The following is a 22437-nucleotide window of genomic DNA, read 5'->3' as shown; positions in this document are numbered from 1 at the left end:
TTACCAACTGCGGGAACACTAATTAAACTTACTGGTGCAGAAGATGATTAGCTGGCAGATGTAGCCCAATTCAGTTTAAAAGCTGTAGTCTCAGTTTCAATACATATTAATGCTGTTGACAAAACAAGTAGGTCTGAGGAGTGGGGTTTGTCAACCTTAACTTCCTAAGAATTTGCATGTTGTGCAGGCTTTTGTTGCATGTAAGGAATTTCTAGTTAGGAATAAGGCCTTTCTTGCAGTTAAAATATTCATAATGTCTCTCATTCGTGTGAATTCTGTGGTGTGCGGTTGGAGGTGAGCTCATGAAGCAGCTTCTGCCTCTGTGGAATACTTCCTTTGTCAGGCTCCTCTTCCCTGTCTGGCTCCTTATCTTCTTACAAAATAAACTTTTTGACATTGACAGGACTTAATGTCTCTCAAGACTTTACCACCACCACCACCAAAAGAGGCTTGAAATGTTGTCAAAAGATTAAAAACACTTGTGAAAGAAGGAGGACTTTTTCAGAGTGATGCATATATTTAATTTGCATGTAAAAACCCCCTAAGGATAATGACTCCTAAGGAAGAAAAACGCTATTACACTTTACTACAGACCCTTGAAAACATTGTGTTTATTGCAATAATGAGCAATTACTTAAGCGAAACAAAAAAAGCCTCAGAAGGTGGTGGGGAAAAAGTGATAGCTATTAAGTATGTCCTCTATGAATATAATCTTAAAGCATTATAACTCTTATATTGCCTATTTGGCTGGAAAAGTTTCATTTCTTTTATTGTCACTTCAACCTTCCTCCATCACTACTACAGGGCATACTGTATGGAAACTGTATAACGAGACCACAAACACTTAGCTTGTTGGGAGGAGTTATTGCACACTCATGGATTGACTCAACTGAGCAGATGCAGAACATGTGGCAGGGCCTCTGATCCCAGGGTTGTGCACATGAAACAAAGACCAGGACTAAAAGTATTGTATCTCCTTCTGCTTCCCAAGTTTCCAGTGATGTTGGTATGTAGTTAAAGCTCGTGTGATCTCTGTCCCAGTGCAACTAGCATTTATTTCTACACAGTGACACAACCTCAAAATGGAGAAAGACCCAGTCCCAGCATAGTTTGTCTGCTGATAGACAGGGAGGCTTCTACAGAGGAAGGTGGCATGCATGGACTTGAAATTTCCACTGAGAGGATGCCCTGAACTTGAGCTTCCAGATAGATGAATTTTTGTAACTGCTAGCAAGTTAATCAGTAATAAATATTTCTTCTTAGAAAGAAACAGTCATGCAATACCAGATGCTGCTTTGTTCTGTCAGGTCTTCAGTCCATTAGTTGTGGACTGAGTTACTTTCTTGAATTGGGTTCCCCAAACAAGGTGAGCAGACAGATCCCTGTTTCTAGAACCTGACAGGTTTGGGTGTGAGCCAAGTCAGGAGCCACTCAGCACTACCAAAATTCTGCACTTTTAGGTATGTGCAAAAGCACAGCTCTTGGTGCCTGACGAACTTTATAGGTGTTCCCTTTAGATCTTAGATTTAAATGGCTCTGGGTTTTAATGACAGCTATATATAGGAATGAGTTTTGGATTGGGGCAGATGATAATAGCTTGAACGTTTTTTTGGACCTATTCCATGAAGCTTTTAAATTGTTTATAATGTATTTTTTGTATTACAAACCATAAACAATGCGATTATTGGTTTATATGACAATAACATTCAATTCTATTTCAGGGCTTTTGTTTTACCACTTCAGATATTCAGCACAGAAATATGCTCCTGTGATCTTTCCATCTTGTGAAGTCAGTCTAATGCTCTCTTCTCTGCAGTTTCTAGCTGTTAGTAAGTCTTGTTTGAATAGAATGTCTCAAGTTATGATTCATCTTCCACATTTTAAATGAAATGTGAAATGTATGACTTTGTATCCTTTATTTGGAGCTGTGTATTTAACATTAGTTTCATATAAATATTGACATGTGGTTCAATTTTTTAATATTTAGTTGAAAGCAACTTCAGTTGACATATCTTAATTTGTGCTTATTATTAAAGCAATGCATGGAAATTAATGGCTATTGCGGCCTTGTTAATTAGACATAATCCTGTATTAACTTTTGCTTTTCCAGAATTCCTATGTACTGTTGAAATTTCACTCTTACAAATGCAAAAGTATATTTTCAGTGGGGAGGAAGTTTCTCTTTGTCTTGGTTGATTAGTACAGGACATAAAGAGCAAGATTGAATGAATGGAATTTAAAATGAGGATAAATACTGACTTAGAAATATTAAAATATTAGTTGCTTTAAACTACATTATAAGTTCAGTTTTGAGAACTTTAAAAGTTTTTTTGTCTCATTACATTCAGGCAATGTGTGTCTTTAATATATTCTCTATTATTTTAGCAATATTAGCCAGAAAACAAAAAAATAAGTGCGGTCATTAAGAATGCTAAAAGTGAAGAATTGTGGTAAAAATGGTAACAAAAGTAAAAAGGCTTTATAAAAAAAAAAAAAAATCCTTCAGTATTCTGGTCATCTTTGTACTGTTAAACAAATCTTAAGTTTGGTATTGTTCAAAGTCTTATTAATGGCTTCATAGTAATTACACTAGGAGTGCTGAAAGATAGGTTTTTTTCAGAGCAAAAGTATACAGTTTAACAGCGTCCAGTCAATGACATGCATTAAAGCCAGAGTAAATTCCTACTCTAGACAAGTTTTTCAGTTTCATTTTTTAAATTATTTCCAAGTAAACAGTTACTATATTGCAGATTCTAGGAAGACTAACAGTCTTGTCTGTTTTGGTAACAGCAGCTTACAAAATTGTAAAACATAATGTAGGGTGTTTTGCTGTTTATCATGAACTGTCTAGTCAACAAAGGTCTTAAATTTCTGCCCCACAGCAGGTTCTCATAGGTTCTTCCCTGCATAGGGAGGTCTGTGGACTGTGAAGACTTCTAGGAGAAGTGTTTTATCAGTCATCTTCTGGAATTTGCTTGGGCAAGCTGAAAATAAATTGTTTTTAAAGCCATCTGATATGTTAATCTAAATTTAAAATGTCTCATTTTAAATATGTTCAAGTGAAGAATTTGAAAACAAGAATCAGTAGTAGTACAGATAAACTGTAATAGCCGTTAAACTCTTGTAAGCCTTTCTGACTTGTGGAAGTATTGTCATTGCTAAATTCCTTTGTCTTCATACAGTTACATTTTTGGACTAGAGGTTTTCTGGTTTCATCCTCTTCTATGTGGAGCTGCTGAGATTTAGGGGTGGATCAGAATGCTTGAAAATGAGAAGCTAACTGAAAAAACCTAACTGTGACAAAGCTGGGGAAAACTATTCTCTGGACAGATTATGAGATTTGATAACATTTCATGCTTATATCTGAGCTCTACAGTTTCTACTGTACTTGATTCTTACTCTTCATGAAGAATTGCTATCCCTGTCTTTCTTCTTTAAGGTCAGCAATATGGGAGCAGAAAGAACAAGTCATTGTTCCACTCTTGATAAGAAAAGGGAAAAAAAAAAGAAAATTGAATGGGAAAGAAGATGAATTGCTTCAAAAATAATACAAAGAAAGAAAATGGCTTTGACTGGCACTTATGCATTGATTAAAAAGTGAATATAACTTTTTTCAGAGAAGCTATCTAATGCTCAGTTTTTGAAGACTACTAGAACCATTCAATTGAATACATAATATGGGACAGACCTTAAGGAACTGCAGTTTCTATTTTGCTTGCATCACTTTAATGGATTCACAAGCAGCTAGCAGTTTTCAGTGCAGATAAGTGGGGTATCATTGATGAGTAAGTGTGTTTGCTAGTGGGGCTCTGCGGGGATTGGTTCTAAGACCTGTACTGTTAAACAGCATCTATCAGTGACATGAAAACACATCCCCAAATCTACAGGCAGTGTAAAAAGATCAACAGATAGTAAAGCACAAGACATAAACACAGGACAATCTGGATTGCCCTTTAGGTTAGCTTCAAACAAAGGACTGTTTTTCAGAGGCCAAATAAAAACTGTAATTAGGACAAAAGATAGTTTAGTTCTGACAAAAGGTGAAGGATTCTCTGAAAGACTGAAGATGACACTGGGGATTTTTATATATGCTGAGAGGAGAAAGTAGTGGTGGGTGAAAAGCTGAAGGTGAGCACCTGGTTTGATGTCATGGTCAGATGAACGAATGTAATCCATTGTTCCTTGCTCATATCATCATTAAGCAGGACTAGAAAGGTTGCCTTTTCATTTAACACTAATGTATTTAGTCAACTGTATGAATATGTTACTTACTGTCTCTGTAGCCATAAACAGGATTGATTGATGTTTTGATTTGTTCTAATTTATTTGAGTAGTAAAAAAAAAGTTAAGGTTGAATGTTTGGTTTTGTTTTGTGAGTATGTTCTGATCCAAAAAAAACCTTGAACTTGATTGGTCCTGTGGCCTGTGTGGGACAGAAGATCAAAACTAAATCATCACAATGGTCCTTTCTGGTCTTAATATATTTACTGTAACTTTGTCAGTTGCAGCTGAGAGTCATTTTTAATACTTCTGTGGTCTTTCTTCTAATAGTAACAATTTGAATGGTTTAACATAGTCCTACTGCTACCACGGATACTAAAGGGATCCTGAGTGTTAATGGCAATACTGCCACTGGCCTGCTATTTTAGAAGAATAGGTGAAAAACTTAGGAAGTTGCATACCTCGCCACGGTAAGCTTCCTTTTTCCTTTGCTTTCCTTTTATGTTAGACATGGAACAGTAAAGAAACGCTGCATTCTGTTACAGTAGTTACTTCATTCATTTTAAATCCCAGAGTAGCACAACCTAGCCTTCCCAAATTACCAAAGAACTGTTGCTTACAGTTTTTGTAGCTGTAGACAAAACTGATCACTCTGTGTTCTCAACTATTCCTTCCATGAGATGATACTTAAATTCCCTCACTCCTCACTTTCCAACAGTCTGTCTCTTGAATGAGCCAGTTAACTTATGTTCATATTGTGAAGTTCACTGGGTGTGAATAACCTCTAGCTTATCTTGGTGATAAACTTCAGATTTGGACCATGTCTTTGCTTATTTTCATTGTTCTTTTGTCTTCTCATTCAAATTCAACACCTTCTTGATTATTATGTATGTGATTTGATCAGATAAAGGACAGTATAATAAATAGTGGACATCTTTGCAGTTGCCATTTTAGGTATGTTACTTCAAGTTTAAGTGGGCTAAGTATGTTCTTTTTTAATGTTTATGTAGTCGTCATCGTCCTCGCTGTCTTCACCACCATCCTCATCGCAGCCTCAGGTTAGCCACAGCAGAATGAAGGCTTCACCATTGTGTCACTCTGCATCCCTCTCCTGGGCCAAACGTAATCATGTAGGTCCTGCAAAGGCTACCAGTCCGTCAATCCGTCTTCGTCGTTGGCGGCCCTTGATACGCCTTCCATCTGTTGGGCTTCATTCTGTTGTAAGTGTAGTCCATCTTCAGTCTTTTCTTACTCTGACACGACTGGCCTTCTGCCATGTAACTTCGGTCTTCAAGGCATCATTTTTTTGGGGGGTCTTTTCTCAACCATTTTTAGGATTTCTTTCTTCCTTTTTTTCTTTTTTTTCTTTCACCCATGTTGGACAGCAGAAGTATGTCACTTCATGCTTTGTTGTCCAGGTATTTTTGATTCAATATATGTAATAAACCATTTTCAAAGCATAGATGAAGTTTGCCCTTCATGAAGTGGCTTTATTTTTTTTTCCACCATAGGCTCCACATCCAGCCTCTTCTTTTCACCTCATCTTCACGATCTTTCATTTGGATGTGCTAAACCAAGGGGCTTCTAATTCTTTGTCACATTATATTATTTCTTCTGTGTTTGAGACCTGGTTTATGTTCTCATATCCTAAACCTAGTCTCCTTTTCTTTCATTCTAAGTCTTGCTTAATGGTCCCTGAGTATTTCAGTACGGATAAAATGTTTCATGTAATCCTAAGGGGCTGGCTTACTTTCTCACTTGACATCTGTTTCTTTATCCAGTTTGTAGACATACATTCTAGTTGAAGATGAAGACATTCCAATCAGAAAAGCTTCTCATCGAATACCATACTTACACTTTTTTTCTTCTTCACTCACAGGGCACAAATATATCTTGAAAATGTAGAAAAAAAAATTACATGCACAAAATAGCCAATATTTCTAAACTGTCCCATGACCACCATTAGCTGAAAGAGTGGTTTAGTGGTATTTCATCCTGCTTTTAAGGAGTGATCACACTTTTACTACACACACAAAAAAAATCTTGATATGTAGAATGGTCTTAAATGCAAAATTGGGACAGTGATTTTGTTTTTATCATTCTTTGGTAATGACCACATTGCACCTGTGTTACTAGAAATTCTTATTTGAAGTATGTGGATTTTTTACTGTGGTGAAATAACCACTCTGACCATGGTCCAAATAATTTCCTTTTTCATACAGATCAGTCTTTCCAGAGAATTAAATCCTTCTTAATGTTTTATTGCTATTAAAAATTCGTGTCCAAGTGCTTCCATTTCTTTATAGGTTTTATATTTTTATCCTGATAAGTATCTCAAGATGAGACTTTTTCCCAGACTCTTTTCTCTTTATATGAATAATAATTAATTGCTGTTATTAAGTATCTAGCTCTCTTGTAATCTTCAGAACTGTGGAACATTCTTGATGTTATCATTTGGAGCTAGTTAAATACCCTGGGATTTGAGGAGACATGGAGTTTAGCAGAGTTAACTTCTCCTCAACTCATGCTTCCTCCCGCCACTTAATATTTATCCCATTAACATCGGCAAACTTCTGGCATTTTACCTGGGGACATTTTTGTTTGTTTAGTAATTTCCAAACAAGTTGGAAAATTCAATGTCATATTTCTGTAATTTGAAACTGGGATCTTGTATGAATTTGACTTATATAAGTTTATTGTTAACAAACAATGTATTGAGGAAGACCTGAGCTTGAGTGTGCCTGCCTAGAACAAAACCATTCATTGACCATGAGTGTATTTCAACATTAAATAAACCATGAGTTATCCAAGGATGGACCTTACAGCATAATCTGTTGTGATTATACTAGAAGACCACTGTTGGCAAGTTGAGAGTTCTGTTTACTTCAGAAAATTTCTAAAACCAACAAACGCATTAGCAGTCAGCGTTTCCTTTGAAAATGTTCAAAAAAATCAATTAAAAAAAATAAGTGAGCTTCAGTACAACTGTATCTGGCAAAACAGAAGCTTGCCACTAAAAATAGTTATAAAATATTACTTGTTAACTCCCCTGTCTCCATTTGACATTAAAATTTTAAGTCCTATATGCAAACATTTATCACTGAGTACAATATAGTCTGATATTTATTGGTAACTGTTTTTCTCGTCTTTATGCTTTTGTATAACACACCTTACCAAGAAGTTTCAAGAACACACAAACTAAATTAGGAAATTAGTAAATTAGTTTAACATGCGAAAAATCCCAGTGTTTTGGGCATTAAAGCTGTCTCAGCTTGATAATAAATACTACCTTGTCCGTCAAATTTCATTCTGTTAATGCCCATCAACAAGTATTATTTGTATAGCTCTGATCATTCTGTTAGATATACAAAGAGGATGAATCGGTCTTAGCTTTGTATAAAAATGTTATAGTATTGCTTTTATTAAGAAATACATGCACTTGAATTTAAGGGGGAGAGGAAATGTCCTGCATATTGTGTTTAAAATATAGTTGAACTTTCTTGCAGTTCTAAGTACACTTCTACTACTTAAACATTGACTGACAGAAAACAGATTGTTTCAAAATTCAGAGCTGAAGTCTTAATGATGGGAGACTGTATTTTAAATAAACCCATTTTCCCTACTTGAAAACTTTCCTTGACTTTTGTGGTGGGTTGACCTTGACTGGCCATCAGGTGCCCACCAAGCTGTTCTATCACTCCCCACCTCAGCAGGACAGGGAGGGAGAAAATAAAATGGAAAAAAACCCCTCATGGGTCAAGATAAAGGCAGTTTAATAAAGCAAAAGCAAGGCCTGCACACAGACGCAAAGGAAAACAAAAGATCTATTCTCTACTTCCCATCAGCAGGTGACATCCAGCCACTTCCCCGGAAGCACGGCTCCAGTATGCGTAGCAGTTGTTCTGGAAGACAAACATCGTTATAATGAATGCCCCACCTCCCCTTCTCCTTTCTCTTAGCTTTTATTGCTGAGCAGATGTCATACGGTATGGAATATCCCTTTGGTCAGCTGAGGTCAGTTGTCCTGGCTATCTCCCCTCCCAAGATCTTGCTCACCCCCAACCTACTTGTGAGTAGGCAATGTTGGAAGGACAGCATTGATGCTGTGCGAGCACTGCTCAGCCATAGCCAAAACACCGGTGTGTTATCAACACCTTTCTAGCTACCAGTACAAAGCACAGCACTGTGAGGGCTGCTCTGGGGAAAATTAACTCCATCCCAGTCAGACACAATAAAATTTTTAGAGTAGGTCTCCAGATGAATTAAGAATATATAATAGAGGGGGGGGGGGGGGGGGGAAATACTGTCCAGAAATGTTCTATGCAAACCTGGTAAGTTGCAGTAGATGTGGCAAATTTCTAAGCTATAGGTAACAACATACTTCATTAGTAATGTTGATTTTTTCTCTATCCTTGTAATGATCTCTTATTCTTCCAGTTCATCTGTTCTTTTAGTTTAGCGTCTCTGCTTGCCTTAAGATCATTTTGCTGCCTTTTTATATGTCAAGCTAACCTCATTCATTTTTCTTTCCTATGCTCCCCAAGTTGGAAAACATGCTCTTTGTTTTCTCCCATTTACTTTCTATGTCAGATTAAAGTTCCTGTTCTTTAAAAATACCTATTTAGAGCAGCATACTGATGAAAAATCCCTCTTGTTTATGGATCTAAAGGGAGATTTGTGTTTGTATAAACATTCTGTATCCAGATAGTCTGATCATTGATAGAGCCCATCTCTATTTCACCTTCTTGCTTGACATCCTCATTCAAAATCAGATGCTGCTGTCCTACAGTTTAGCATTGTACCTCACGTGACACTTTGCATATTCTAGCTGTAGTTGGGGATGGAGAGATAATAAGCTTGAGACAGCTTGTCTACCATGACAGCATGGTAGAAAAATACATAAGGCAGTGTTTAGCAAAGGAGCTTCTTGTCCATTCTTGGGTCAGCACTCAAGACTGTCCCTCAACATCTTTCTTAAGAAATTCTTTTTTACTGTTCTGGACAAGGGATACCTTGATCTAAATTAAGATACATATGTTCAACTGTGAAACTCCAGAACATTTCAAATACCATAAACTCACTGCATTATATTAGGCCTGAATAGAGATGTCACTATTCTTTGAGAAGGAGCTAAAGTAATCTGGCTGAAATTTGTCATCGTCATTCCAGGGGTCTTTGTTTTAATTGCAGTATTTTAACCAGGTTTCAAATGCCTTTCACAGGCCTACACAGTACATCTGCCCAAGGATGTTTCATGCTTCAAAATGGAAATTACAGATGCCTAATCTACCCAACAGCAATTGCATCACTTTTTCCCCTTTACTTCAAAATTTACTGAATTGAAACCATACCTTATGTTCTGTTGTGTAATGTTCACTTTTGAATATGTTTTTCTTGGCTTCTTGTAACTCCTTGTGAGTGAAGTTGTATGGTGTGAAAACCCCTCAGTTTTTTTCTTCTCTCAGACTTCAGTTACTTTTGTCATCTTTCAATTAGATGCATCTGAATTTTTTTATTCCTCGAGGTTCTGAAAATTATCTTTTCCATCAGTCTTTTCTGTTAGTTTTCCAGAACTTGACAGACTCTTGATGCCAGTTTTTTCACTAACACAAGTGGTGGTTTTTTTCCTTTCCCAGTCTCTACCTGTAATGCAAAGCATTCTGTTAAACTGTTTTGTGAGACTTCTTGCTTCACTCCTTTCTCTCAAGAGCAAGTGTAAGGAAGTAATAAAAATACATGATACAGTTGGAAGAAGTTGCCTGAAGTCTACCGTATAACATTGAACCTGTTTTTATAATGTGGTCTTTCATAAATAAATTTTAAGCAGGATGTGGTGAGGACTTGTTCAATATGTCCATGAGAGCAAGAAATTATTTTTTTTTCTAATTGTGTGTTTATCCCAGAAATGCAGTTTTAGAGAAAAGAAACCCATTGCACATCAAATCTGATGAACAGTTTTGTTCTAGTGTAGCAATGTTTGAAGATCAAAAGATTTAAAATGCATGAAAATAGAATACTGACTTTTGGGATAATGTTCCAAGTGCACTAGCAAGATAAACTCTGTAGGTGATGAAATATACTCCATTAGACCAGCTGATATGATTGGGCAAACAGTGATATAGGAGTGTACCATTGAGTTTCTGAAGGTTAGTGCAATAAGAGGCTGTTGTAGTTCATGAGGAGGGGGCAGCATGCAGTGGCGAAAGGTAAAATCAAGGAATTGCTCAGTACAAGAGAGAGTAGGAGGGGTTATCATTTGTATAGTAAAAACTTTGGGAAGTGCCATTTTAAAAACTACTGACTGGAAATCTATTAGTGGAGAATAGAGGAAGAAATGTAGAGGTGCAGTTTCGATAATATGTAATAATGGGTATTGACCTGAGACAAGTCGATTAAAATTGACTTCTCACAGCAATCATTTATTATTTAATTTGAATGTTCAGGTTAGCAGAGAAGGCAGTCAAATCCTCTGAAAAATCGGGACTCAGTCATTTAGGTGCTTTTAATGTGGTATCCAGAATTAGAGGGTACAGTAACCTTGGCTGTCGCTTTTGTATGAGACTGGGTATTCACGAAGATGTGCTAGATTAATACCATTGAGAGTTATCTTAATACCTTGAGAAAAAATTACAGCTGAGAAGATATTCTCAGAACCATCACTCTGAGCACTAAACTTTTTGCATTTTTCCCTTTTCAGTCAGTTTCAAGTCTCCTGATTATTATTTTTCACGTTTTGGTTTTTTTTTTTTTTTTTTTTTTAAAGAGATAAATTCCACTAACCCATGCTACCAAAACTTATTACTTATACTAAGGTTGAAACCATAACATAAGCTTCTGTAAGCTACCCAAGATGCTGGTATTCGTCCTCTCTCTGTCTCTTCTGGATTGGAAAGAATATGGATATAAATTTTCTTCACTGTGTGCCACAGCTCTTCAGCAAACTTGAAAAATGAGTCTTGAATCCCATAGATTAGTTCCAAATCCTGATTAGCAGTCATCTTATTTAGACTCCTGTGTCGTTCTCCTTCCTTGTGGTTCATACATGTGGTCATTCAAATCTGCTGTCTCCTTTTGCACATTGAGTGGGCTTCTAAATGAAAAAATCTAAAGGAATGGGTCATCCCAACACTTTACTCTAGAGAAAATCCTCTGAAATTGTTCTGAAAATACTACCTAGGGATGAACATGCAGGCAGACTTCTCAAAGCTATATTCTCTTGTTCTTTTAAGCATTCACACAGACTTTATTAGAAGCTGAAAACTTGGCGACAGGCGTAGCTTTTCAAGGAGACCACAAAAGACATCTCCCTGAAGCTGACATTCCCTCTTCTTCCCATTCCTTTGAAATTTAATAACTTCTGGTTCAAGTGTTAGAATTTCTAGAAGCTCCCAGTGAAGTACAAATTAGCCTGACTAGGCTTCTTTTCTTGTGTGTGTCTGTGTGAGTGTGCATGCACACATATGCAATGGATGTCTTTTTTTTTTTTTTTCCCCCCTATGGAGGAGGGGTGGGGGGATTTTGAATCCGAATCATCACATTGGGAAAGTTGAATCCAGTTACTTGTTTGCCTAAGTCACAAGCAACAGATTTTTATAATATAAAGTTTTACGTCATCTTGACTATTCAGACCCTATTGTTTCTCTGTGCTTATGATTATGCAAATAATGGACTGTCAAAAATGACTGAAATCCTAATTTTTCAAGAAATGTGAAATGTACTTTGAGTAAATTTACTTTGGAGTAAATTTACTACTATCTGCATTAGATGAAAAGAAGTCACGGGGAGGAGACTGTCTACATTAAAACATGTGGTAGAACATTTAATAATGGCATGGCTCTTTCATTCTCTCTCTGAGGTTGAGGTATTAAAAATGTAAAAAGAATATTTCTCATGGCTTGTGGCAATAGCATAATGAAAGCATGTTATTTAGATTAGGCATGTACAAAAACTCAGCAGGATTCTATAGGAGTCTGTCTCCAAGTAAACTCTATGAAAAGTTAATCATGCTTTTTCTGATGGCTTCTCTATCCATCTTCTAGCCATATATAGGCTCAGCATTCCAAGCATGCCAAGTGTGTCTCTCTATGGAAAAGGTGTTTATTAGAAGCTGGCAAAGAACACAACCCTAAAATGGTCAAAGGGGCAACTGTATTTTGTTATAAATGTGATCAAAACCAAATCTGAAACTCAGAGGACGAAAGCCTTCTGAAACGGGGATGCTTTGAGCTCTTCTAGTTAATATAAATTTGAGCCTAGGTAGTGTTATGTTTAGATTCAAGCTTTTAAATGCTAAGCCATTTCCTTCCTAAAGTGAGACTAACTGGTAGTGGTCTTTCACCTGACCTGGAATTTCTTAAGCCCGGAATTCCCAGTTTGTAGGTTTAATTGGTAAGTGAACAGTCGAGAAGTTCGATGAAGAGACAAAGAGAATAAGAGAATTAGGTGGCAATGTACAGTTTAGCAAGGACTCTCAGCTTTGCCTACCTGCACACTTTCGTAGCACCACAGTTTAAATGCCTGTAAAAAGTTGGTTGTTCGATGGAAATAACAACAAGATGCTATTGGTTGTCAGCTACTGTCTTGCGTGGTTTTCAGGAAGTTATGAAAGCCTGTGGTCCTTGGAAGTTTACAACTGGGGTAGCCAAACTCTTGAGGCTGCTTGTTTTTCTAAGTCCTGTCTCTGGCCTTCTGTAAAACAAAATTCTCAAAGGCAATTCACTTATGCTATAGGGGAAGAAGACTCCTTGGAGTTCTGGTGGAATGGTCTTCTCATCCCTTTGATAGCTGCCTCATCTTCAGAGGCAGGAAAGCTCTTTCTTCATTCTAGGCACTCTGAAACAGAGATAAAACTGGGTATTTATGCCATTTCATGCTTTTACTCTTCACGGATATGAATTTCAAATGAGGGTGAGGGGAGGTTGTGTGGGTTTGTTGTTTCATTTTTTTAATTCTCTCTTTAGTTTTTGAGCTTGCTACATAGAATTTCTGTAAGATGTTGGCACTTCCTCTGTAATGCTGTGTTCTTTGGCGTTCTTGATGTACTGAAGGACTTAGGTGACTGACTTCTTGTCTTTTGCTTCATTGTTCTGGTTGTTTGCTATATTTCTTCAATTTAGATCACCTTTTAAAGTCATGACCATCTGGACAAAGGAAACTTTTAACCCAGTCTTGAAAACATGATGTGACTGTAAGGTTCTGCAACTCATTTTACACTCTAACCTGCTTCTGGCAAATTCTTCTAATTCTGAGGTGCTTCAAGAAATTCACATAAGGCTAACAGTAATTACAAGATGGAAGAAAACTGCATGAAATATATTTTCACATAAGTCAGATTCTTGATAATTTAAGAAAAACTGAGATGTTTTTTCCCATTGTCTCAAACAGTATCTTCTTAAATTGTGGCTAAAGACTCAGATGCAGACTGGACAGATTGATGGGGAAATAAGACGATCAATTGCTATTGAGCACAACAGTGGTGATGTACCTTTTGGCTCAGAAGTTCAAAAGCCACTGCTTAGTGGATGTTTGGAATGTGTGCTGGCAGAGTACCATGCTGTGCATGCCCTGCTTTCTTCTGAAAAAGCTTTTGCTTGCTGTAGTTGGCAACACAGTACCGGGCTAGAGCAATCTTTACCAACTATAACCATTTTTTATGTTATGTCACTTGATGCTGTTACTGCACTTCAGTCCTTTCTTGGTATGATGCCACTTCAAAATTACAGTCTAGGCACCTCTGGTTATTTCTTTTCCTCCACACCTAAGATGTGTGAACCATTTCTTTTGACTGCCTGTGAAGAAGGAACAGGTTAACCATAGTATATGTGACTTAAAAGAAAAAAATTATTTTGACCAACTGAATATTTTCAGTTTTAAAATACAGCAGGTTCAGAGTTCAACCCTGCATCACTTTGTTACAGGAGATGGGTTAGTGAAGGAGTTGCTATTTATATTAATATCTATTTTTAATGTTAATGTATTTGAGCTGATACTAGTTCTAATTCAGTAGTGAAAAATAAAGCTTTAATGTAGAGCTATAACTGGAAATACTTCCAGATACTCCACTGAAAGGATTCTTGCTGATCTGTGCATTGCAGAAAGCTTCTTTATATTGTGAAATGTTCTGAACTGTCACTTCTGCCATTCTGTATAGATCCAGAATGTGTTTCTCACTTGTGATTTCTCTTGGCCAGGTGTTTTGTATATTCTGATGAAACGTTCTCATTAATCATATTGTGATAAGAGTTTTAGTGAAGACAATTTCTTCTTGTTTTGTTTTGTCTTGCAGGCACCGAGTATAGATGAAAAAGTAGATCTTCACTTTATTGCATTAGTTAATGTAGGTGGTCATCTCTATGAATTGGGTAAGAACATTTTTTATCCACTCTCCATTTGTTTGAAACAAATACAAGCAGTAATGTTAACTGTCAAAGTTAGAGAGATTACTGGATGTAATGTAGGGTTTAGGTTATTTTCAGCTGCATCATAGGGTCTAGGAGTTCTGTCAAACAATTGCAGCCTTCTTCACATTGTTATTTTGGATTCTCCTTCCCTCAACTCCCTCCTATTAAGATAAAATGGCACAGAATACTAGACTGCCTTTAAACTTCCTGATTTACAAGGACAGGAAGCAAGAAAGAATTGATGAACACTCAAAATTTTAGAGAGGAAAGTACTGTTATACTTATGTCTCTGAATTGCTTGTGGAATTAATAAATGAACTGTATGCCACTTTAGAAGTGTTAGCTATATTATTAAATAGAGTGAGAGTCTAAACTGTAATTATGTAGTCAGGATACTAGCGGATACTAATATTCTGCAACCCATTTTACAGGCTGGTTATTTTTGCTTTTACCCTCTTGTGGTCACAAGACAGTTACCTGTGAAACAGTATTCTCTTTTCTGAACTACAGCTATTTTTTTTTCCTCTTCAGATTGTGTAGCACCAAGTTCTGCTCAGATATTCTCTAATGACTCCAATCTTAAACATGTTGCTGGGCAACTAGGTTTTGCTGCAGGCACTTCAGAAAGATAGCAAATAGATCAGGATTTAAAAACTGCAAGTCACTTCTCTTTCCTAACGTATTTTTTTCAGTGTTTTATGGTGAGAATGAAAATCAACATGTAATTAAGCCATGCCCTTAACAGGTGACAGATAATCATAACCTGAGGTATAAGTGGTATATAAGAAGTGCTTATGTTAATATTGAGGTGATCAAAGGGGTATTATCAGTGGTAAGTATGAAGAATAGGCACACATTTCTGTATTTTTATTATGCTGTATGTCTGTCAGTGACTAGATCAAATAGGCAACTACTGTAGGATGCAATGCAAATAATTTATGACTAAATTTCAAGGCGTGATGGATGGCTCACTCTTAGTTGTGTGCTACTATTTTCATGTTACCTTTTCATTGTGCATTAATTTGCTCTGCTTAAAAAGCACACTACAAACTATGATTATGATGTTTAGCTGTTTTCCGTAAGTATGATGCAAGATAAATCCCATTTTTTCTTTAAATTTTTTTTTCTTAAAAAAAAGGCATTTAGCTCCACTGTCTAGTGGAATGCCAATACTATTTGCTTTGTTCTTAAAATAACTTCTCTCTGTACCAGCGGAAGAAAGCAAAAAATACTTCAAAGTAGGAAAATGGAAGAAGGTTTTTCAGTTGATTCACTGGCTTCCGTCACTGTGGCCAGCATGTGGGCTTTCGTGGGCAGAAAATGCTAAGGAAGCACATGGATGTTAAATGCTTAGGATGTTTTTGCCATAGAAAAGATGTTATTTATAGGCACATGAAATTTAAATGCTGAAAAAAAAAAAAAAAAAAACAAACAAACCAAAAAACCGAAACCGAATCAAACATAGCTTGCAACAGTACAGGGCATTCAGTTCTGTTTCCCTGGCACGTTCTGACCGCTTTGCATTGTTGTATATTCAGTCATGGTTGTGACAATAATGAACAATGTTTTATTTATGTAAATCCAAAAGTTTTCTAACATCGAATCTATTTTTAGCTATGGAAAATTTAGTTTGGAAGTATTGTCAACTTCAATGGAATCTTTGGGGAGGGAAAAGTCTTTAAAAGAGAGGACAGGGCCAAAAGGGAATTTGGTCTAGCAAATACTTAGGATATCCTGACATATGTTTTCGTACTGTCAGCTCTTCACAAGTAACCCGAAACATTCCTATGAATGAAATTATTTTTTAAATGCTGAGAATGATAGCATTATTATATTGTAAATGGGAGAAAAAAAAATAACTACAGCAACTATTTTTAAATGCTGTGAAAGTACTTAATACTTAGAGTTACTGGGTTTGTTTGCTTATATATTTTAAATTAGGAACATCTCAGTTATGCCAGACTCTTCAAACTGGTGGATTTGGTATTCTGTTCTGTCATAGAGTCCCTGATCCACAGCTGTCAAAGACCACAGATGTGCAGCTGTCTGTCTGGGTAAATCCATTAAGTGTAGTTGAAATTGTGCTTCTCTACTTGAAAAATTGAAGTACTATACCAGCACTAAAACAATTGCAACTTACAGCCTTAAAGTTTTCACATAAAACATGTAAAAGTATTTCATTGTTTTGCTTTGATTTTTTTTTTTTAAATGTAATGGACTGTACGTAATGATATCTGTTAAAGCAGTCAGCAGTGTAGGAGAGACTAGGAAATAGCTAGCTGCATTTGTGATTCTTTTATGAAAAATGAGGTAGCTTTTTTTTTTTTTAAGTGAAGAGTGAAAAATCTGTTCAAATAGTTCTAACTGGAAAATTGAAGCTTTTCTAATTTTATAAATGTGTTGTTCAATCCTGCTTGTGTTTCAACAGATGGGCGCAAGCCATTTCCAATAAACCACGGGGAAACCAGTGATGATTCTTTTTTAGAGGTAGGACTAGAAAACCTTCTTAAATGATGTTATACAAAGTTCTTGCTATATTGCCACACAATTTACAAAAAATATTTATACAAAACTCTTGCTGTATTTACAGTTGGATGAGGAGTAGATTGAGTGGCATGGTGAGACAGGTTTACTCAGTTTTAAAACAGGTATTTCAGAACGCTCATGTTGTGAATCTGGATGACAGAGTATCAGAACCTGGTAACAAGACATGTCAGAAGGATTGACTATAACAGAAGATCAGACTGACTTTTCTTCTGTGCTGTGATTTTCATGTACCCCTGCTCCTTTCAAATTGTACCTGAGATGAAGTCATCAGACTGAAAATTTAGGATAATCTTTCATCATCTTTCCTTTGGTTTAGTTACAGTTCGATATTCTCCAGTTTTATGACTCCTGGGTGCTTCTTTGTATCAGAAGCTGTTGAGTTGAGAAATTAAATGAAAAGGAATACGGTGAATTGGGAGGATAAATGGTCATCCTCACAGAGTGATGTGAAGCTGAGGTTGAGAGAGGGCGATGCATAGATTTGACTTTTATTGTATCCAGACTGGATTAGCTTTACAAAAAGAGTAAAACAGAGAAACTAAAACCAGCCAAACAAAACCCTTTTATTTAGTAGCATAGATTAATGTCTGTAAAGTTTGCATACAATTTGTGCTTGTTTGGGCAGGGGGAGAAGTTGGATAAAGTTCTCCTTTTCTCATATGTGGCTTTTTTCTGTTTTACTGATAACATGTGTTCTCCAGATTGCACCCTAAAGCTAGATGAAGGAATTACTTATAATCTTTCACTTACCCCACACAGCTTAGATTCATCTTGACACAAAGGAAAAAATTCTGAATGCAGCAGTACTAGTAAAGGCAAACTTCAGAGATGCATTTAGAAAGCCAGACAAGCAACCGATCTGTTGCACAAAGTAATAGTCACAAAAATCATTGTGGCTAAGGTTCTGCATAAAACCTCTGGTCTCTTATGCTGCCCATATGAGCACTGTAAATAATCTTGAATACTGGTAACTCAGATCAGAATTACAGTTTATGTAGATTTGTCACACTATTTAGTAATCCTTGAAGGAAAAATCCATGTTGAGCATGGTTTGTATAAAGCATATCTTCATATTTAACTTGTGGTTCTCTTTTAATAAGTCTGATTTATAGTGTTTCTTGTTTTGTGTTTTTTTGTTTTTCACTTTTTACCCTAGGATGCAATAGAAGTTTGCAAGAAATTCATGGAACGTGACCCAGAAGAATTAAGATTTAATGCAATTGCACTGTCTGCAGCTTAAAAGCCCCTTTCCAGTGGGGCTAATCTATTGCAATGTATTGTAACAATAAAACTGATGCCATATGTTAATAGTACAAATTTTGATACTTCCCTAACATGTTGATTAATTGTAGCATACGTGGAATAAACTTTGCATTTGTCCTTGCTATATCTTGCTGCTTGTTCCTAAAGCAACTTTGGGTATTTATATACACGCATGCATTTTGTGCAAGACTTATATGTGGTGGGTTTTTCCCCTTCCACCCCCTTAAAAGTTTGGGGAATTACTGCCTGTGATATTTCATCATAATAATGATGAGCTAGTTCAGAGCAGGATTATCATTTGTATCATTCACAGATGACATTTTGAGTGGAGTATGTGGTATGTTTATGGATAAAACCTTGACATATGAGGCTATCTCCGTCTTTAATTATACTGATACAAGAATATTATAATAACTTTTGCAGGTGACTCAAAAGACAAAAGTATTTTTTTCAGTGCATTATTTATAAATATATGGAAGAAAAAAGGCAGAAAAAGGACTGTTTCTTCTTACTGTTGGTGAGCACTAACATTTTAAAAATACATTTTGAATAAAACTTAATTTTGTTTCTCAAGCCTAATAATGTTAATAAATTGTGAACAATCTTTAGTTAAACCAGTGTTTGCTGTTTGTATATGTGTAAAACCAACATGGATTTTTTTCCCCAGAAAAGCCACACTAGTAGTTAACGCTAGTTCAAATGGCAGGACTGCGGAGGGTGCACACAGGTGAATACAGCAATGTGAAGTATCTCACCTAACTGAAATAAATGACAGAAAAGTAATGATTGTTGTAGTGAAGTTTTGTATAACAAGAACAGAAACAGTCTATAGATTTTAAGATAGCCATGATGGTCATATACTTTTTTTTCCCTTTAGGAATATCTATTGTAAGTTTGTCAGGTGAACTGAATGTTATGTGATACCCTTCCCCTGTGCCATCCCTCCCACCCCACCCACTGGATCCTAAGGTACTGTTGACCAATTTCTACACTTGCATTAGTAATAACTTGGTTGGTTTGGGGTTTGTTTGGGGGCTTTTTGGGCTAAGCAATCTTATGCTTTCAGATTCTTGTGAAGGTTGGTTTTGGTTAATGTTCATGTTTTTGACATTCCAGAAGAGTATTCCTTATTTATTGCTTTGAAGTGAAATAATTCAGGTTTGCTTCCAATCAAGACTGCTGCCAAAGGAAACTGAACCCTCCATGTCCCAGAGGGTGCTTTCATTCTCTATCAATTGTCATTGCAGGAAAAACGAATGGGGTTATGCCAGAAGCAGTCTGGCAGAGTTTTCCTTCTTTATAGAAAAGAAAGAGGCCCAGGAGTCTGTCTTATCGCTTAAGAACATCTTTTTGCACTCTAAAGAGAAAGTCGGAGTGTCTGTCTAAAACATGTCACCTGGAGAGTCCGCTAACAAGAAGAGTCTGTTTTCTATAAGTGAGCTGGTTGGAAAAGTGAGGGGGAAGAACGCTAATGAGCTTCTATTTTTGAGCGCTTTTTCACCCCAATAAAATGCAGTATCATTAAGACTTGTTTTATATTGCCATGCTCATTAGTAAAGCCCTGAAATTTGCTTTTAAATAAAAATCAAAGCTTTAGTAACCAAAGAAGTTGCATTGTCTTTCTGCTAATATCAGAAAAATCAAATAAAACTTGTGTCAATTCAGTTGGGATAGTGCATATTTTATGCTAAAGGTGCTTTAGCATAAAATTCATTTTTTTACATTATGCTAAAGGTGCTTTAGCATAAAGGATTGTATTTGAAGTGAGCCACAGATAATATAGATAAGGTGCTTTTAGGGTAGGGAGGAGGGTGAGGAAAGGGAGGAAGTGCAGTTCAAAGCTGTTAAACTAGCTACGTTAGTTGTCTGTTTCAGGGAAATATTCACATCATATATGCTCTTCAGTGTTCAGAATATTTCAGTGGGTTTAGGTAATAAATGGAGGGGCCTGGTGCAATTATTTATTGCAAAATCACGTCAGATCTGGAGCTTTAATTGAGTATGAGGACTGAATAAGTCAATTAATGACAAAGGGAGTCAAGGTTTCAATAGTAAACTTGGAGTGAGATTTTTCATGATCACACTGGAACAATTAATCTTGAATCTTAAGTAAAAACTTATTTATAAGAATTCTTGATCTTTTGGCAATATGATTTGCTCAGCGTTTTTTACATAACCTTCAAGTTAGTTGTCCTGCAGAGTAAGTTTTCCTTCTATTTTTTTTTTTTTTACATTCAGTGTTAATTTCCAGTTTATTAATATGTAAGATGGTACTTTTCAGTGAACATAACTTTTTGGAAAGGTTCTCAAAAGTTTGAGATGGCAAAGAAAGAGCAATGCACCAGTTTTCGCGCTGAACTGGATCTGCTCACTGCATGGACCCTTGCTAGATGGAAATTTTGAAAGACTGTACTGTAGGAACACTACCTAACATCTAGAGTGTAATGGCTTTCCAGTGTTTGTGAGACTGCGCTTTGGTGACCAGTGAAGAGTGCAGAAAGTAACGGGATCTAAAAGATGCTGCAATATGTTTGGCACTGACAGAACCTGTATAACTTGGATACCAGGAGTGAGGTATGGACACTTGGCCCTGATAAGCCCTGCAAGACCACATGGCGCTTTTTGCTCTGTGATGCCCGTGCAGACATTCCTTACCTGTACAGTTGGGCTTACTAGCTCAGGCTCTGTGTGAAAGTAACACTGTCTTTCCTAACTTGTGCAGCCCTGCCAGAGCCTCGCCGCCTTCTTATGGAGCGTGGTTTGGCCACAGGCTCGCAGTGCTAGTGACTGCCAGCAAATCCCTCTTCAGCTCCTGCAGCCTGGGCCGGCCATACACATCATCTTATGGAAATGGTGCATGTAGGAGTGAAGAGATGATGCATGCTTAACGCTTATATTAGTTTTAGCTGAGTGGACCTGGCATGCTATTAAGCACTCAGGATTGTTCAAGCTCTTTTAAGTATATTGGTGTAAGTTTTCACATGTTATTAACATTTTGTTGAGAAACGGTAAGAATTTAATAACCAGTACAATGCCCTTTCCTTTCAATCATGGCTGCATGATTCAGTTAAGGAAAGGAGGAGAAAGAAGTGTTTTCTGTCATTGAAACGTAAGTTTTAGAAAATAAACAAACTTAAAAGCTCACATTTAGAAAATAAATATGGTCTTTCCTTAAGGGAAGAAGCCTGCCATGGTAGAAAATATCGTATCAAATATTTGTAGAACTCTCTATGAAAAGAATATGACATAAACTGTTGCTTGACTTATCCCTAGGAGCACACGTATTGAAAAGGTTTATTTTTGCCAAGTAGAACAACATTATGTTTGCTAATTTTGACACCAACCATTAGCAGTCATATCTGGTATATGTAATTTTTTCTGATCTAGGAGTCTAGTGACTTACCTTGTTAGCACAAGGGAATATTAAACTATTTTTGTTGTTCAGGCTTATATACATAAATTATCTGTGACAGTTGATTTAAAATTCACCTTGAGGAAGAAATTCGCATGTTGGAACTTTTTTTACTTAGTGAATAACTTTGACTTGAAAGCTGCTGTGGTCCCTGCAGCTTACTAGAATGAAGTCTTGATCAATTACTTGATTACTCAAAGTACTTGAATTAATTGATCTAAAACATTAAGCACTTGATTCACAGAAGAGGTGATCTGATTTGCCACTAAATAAAATAAAACAACTAGAAATAAGTGGGAACTTGGAAGCTGTTTTTTAAACATGACCTATTTTGAAACCTGTTTCATAGAACTTTATTCTCAAATAAATTTAAATGTTTGTAGTCTTGATAGTTACTTTCTCCTACTTAGGGACAAGCATCATATTTTTATATGAAGTAAAAAGGCAGACCTTAAGAATCTGGGAAAGACTGCAGTAGTTCTCCAGAAGAATGTTCAGTAATGACAGCTCACCCAAACTGATGTCAGCCAGCAGCAGCGCACATGCATGCCTTATTTAGACTTTTTTTTAGCCTTTGCAGTCATAAATATATAG

General features: G+C 36.4%; 1 protein-coding gene across 1 annotated transcript in view; it reads left to right on the top strand.

The window, feature by feature from the left end:
* Nucleotides 1–20027, top strand: part of UCHL3 (ubiquitin C-terminal hydrolase L3) — a 45743-nt gene extending 25716 nt beyond the window's left edge. Inside the window, 3 exon segments of the mRNA XM_074931100.1 lie at nucleotides 14507–14582; nucleotides 17050–17108; nucleotides 18325–20027. Coding sequence (XP_074787201.1) covers nucleotides 14507–14582; nucleotides 17050–17108; nucleotides 18325–18408 — 219 coding nt within the window. The 3' untranslated portion in view covers nucleotides 18409–20027.
* Nucleotides 20028–22437: the final 2410 nt, after the last annotated feature.

The sequence above is a fragment of the Athene noctua genome, chromosome 1 (assembly GCF_965140245.1).
Source record: "Athene noctua chromosome 1, bAthNoc1.hap1.1, whole genome shotgun sequence".
Taxonomy (NCBI): domain Eukaryota; kingdom Metazoa; phylum Chordata; class Aves; order Strigiformes; family Strigidae; genus Athene; species Athene noctua.
Note: the sequence above shows the minus strand (reverse complement) of the source record. Positions and strands in the feature narration are given on the sequence as shown.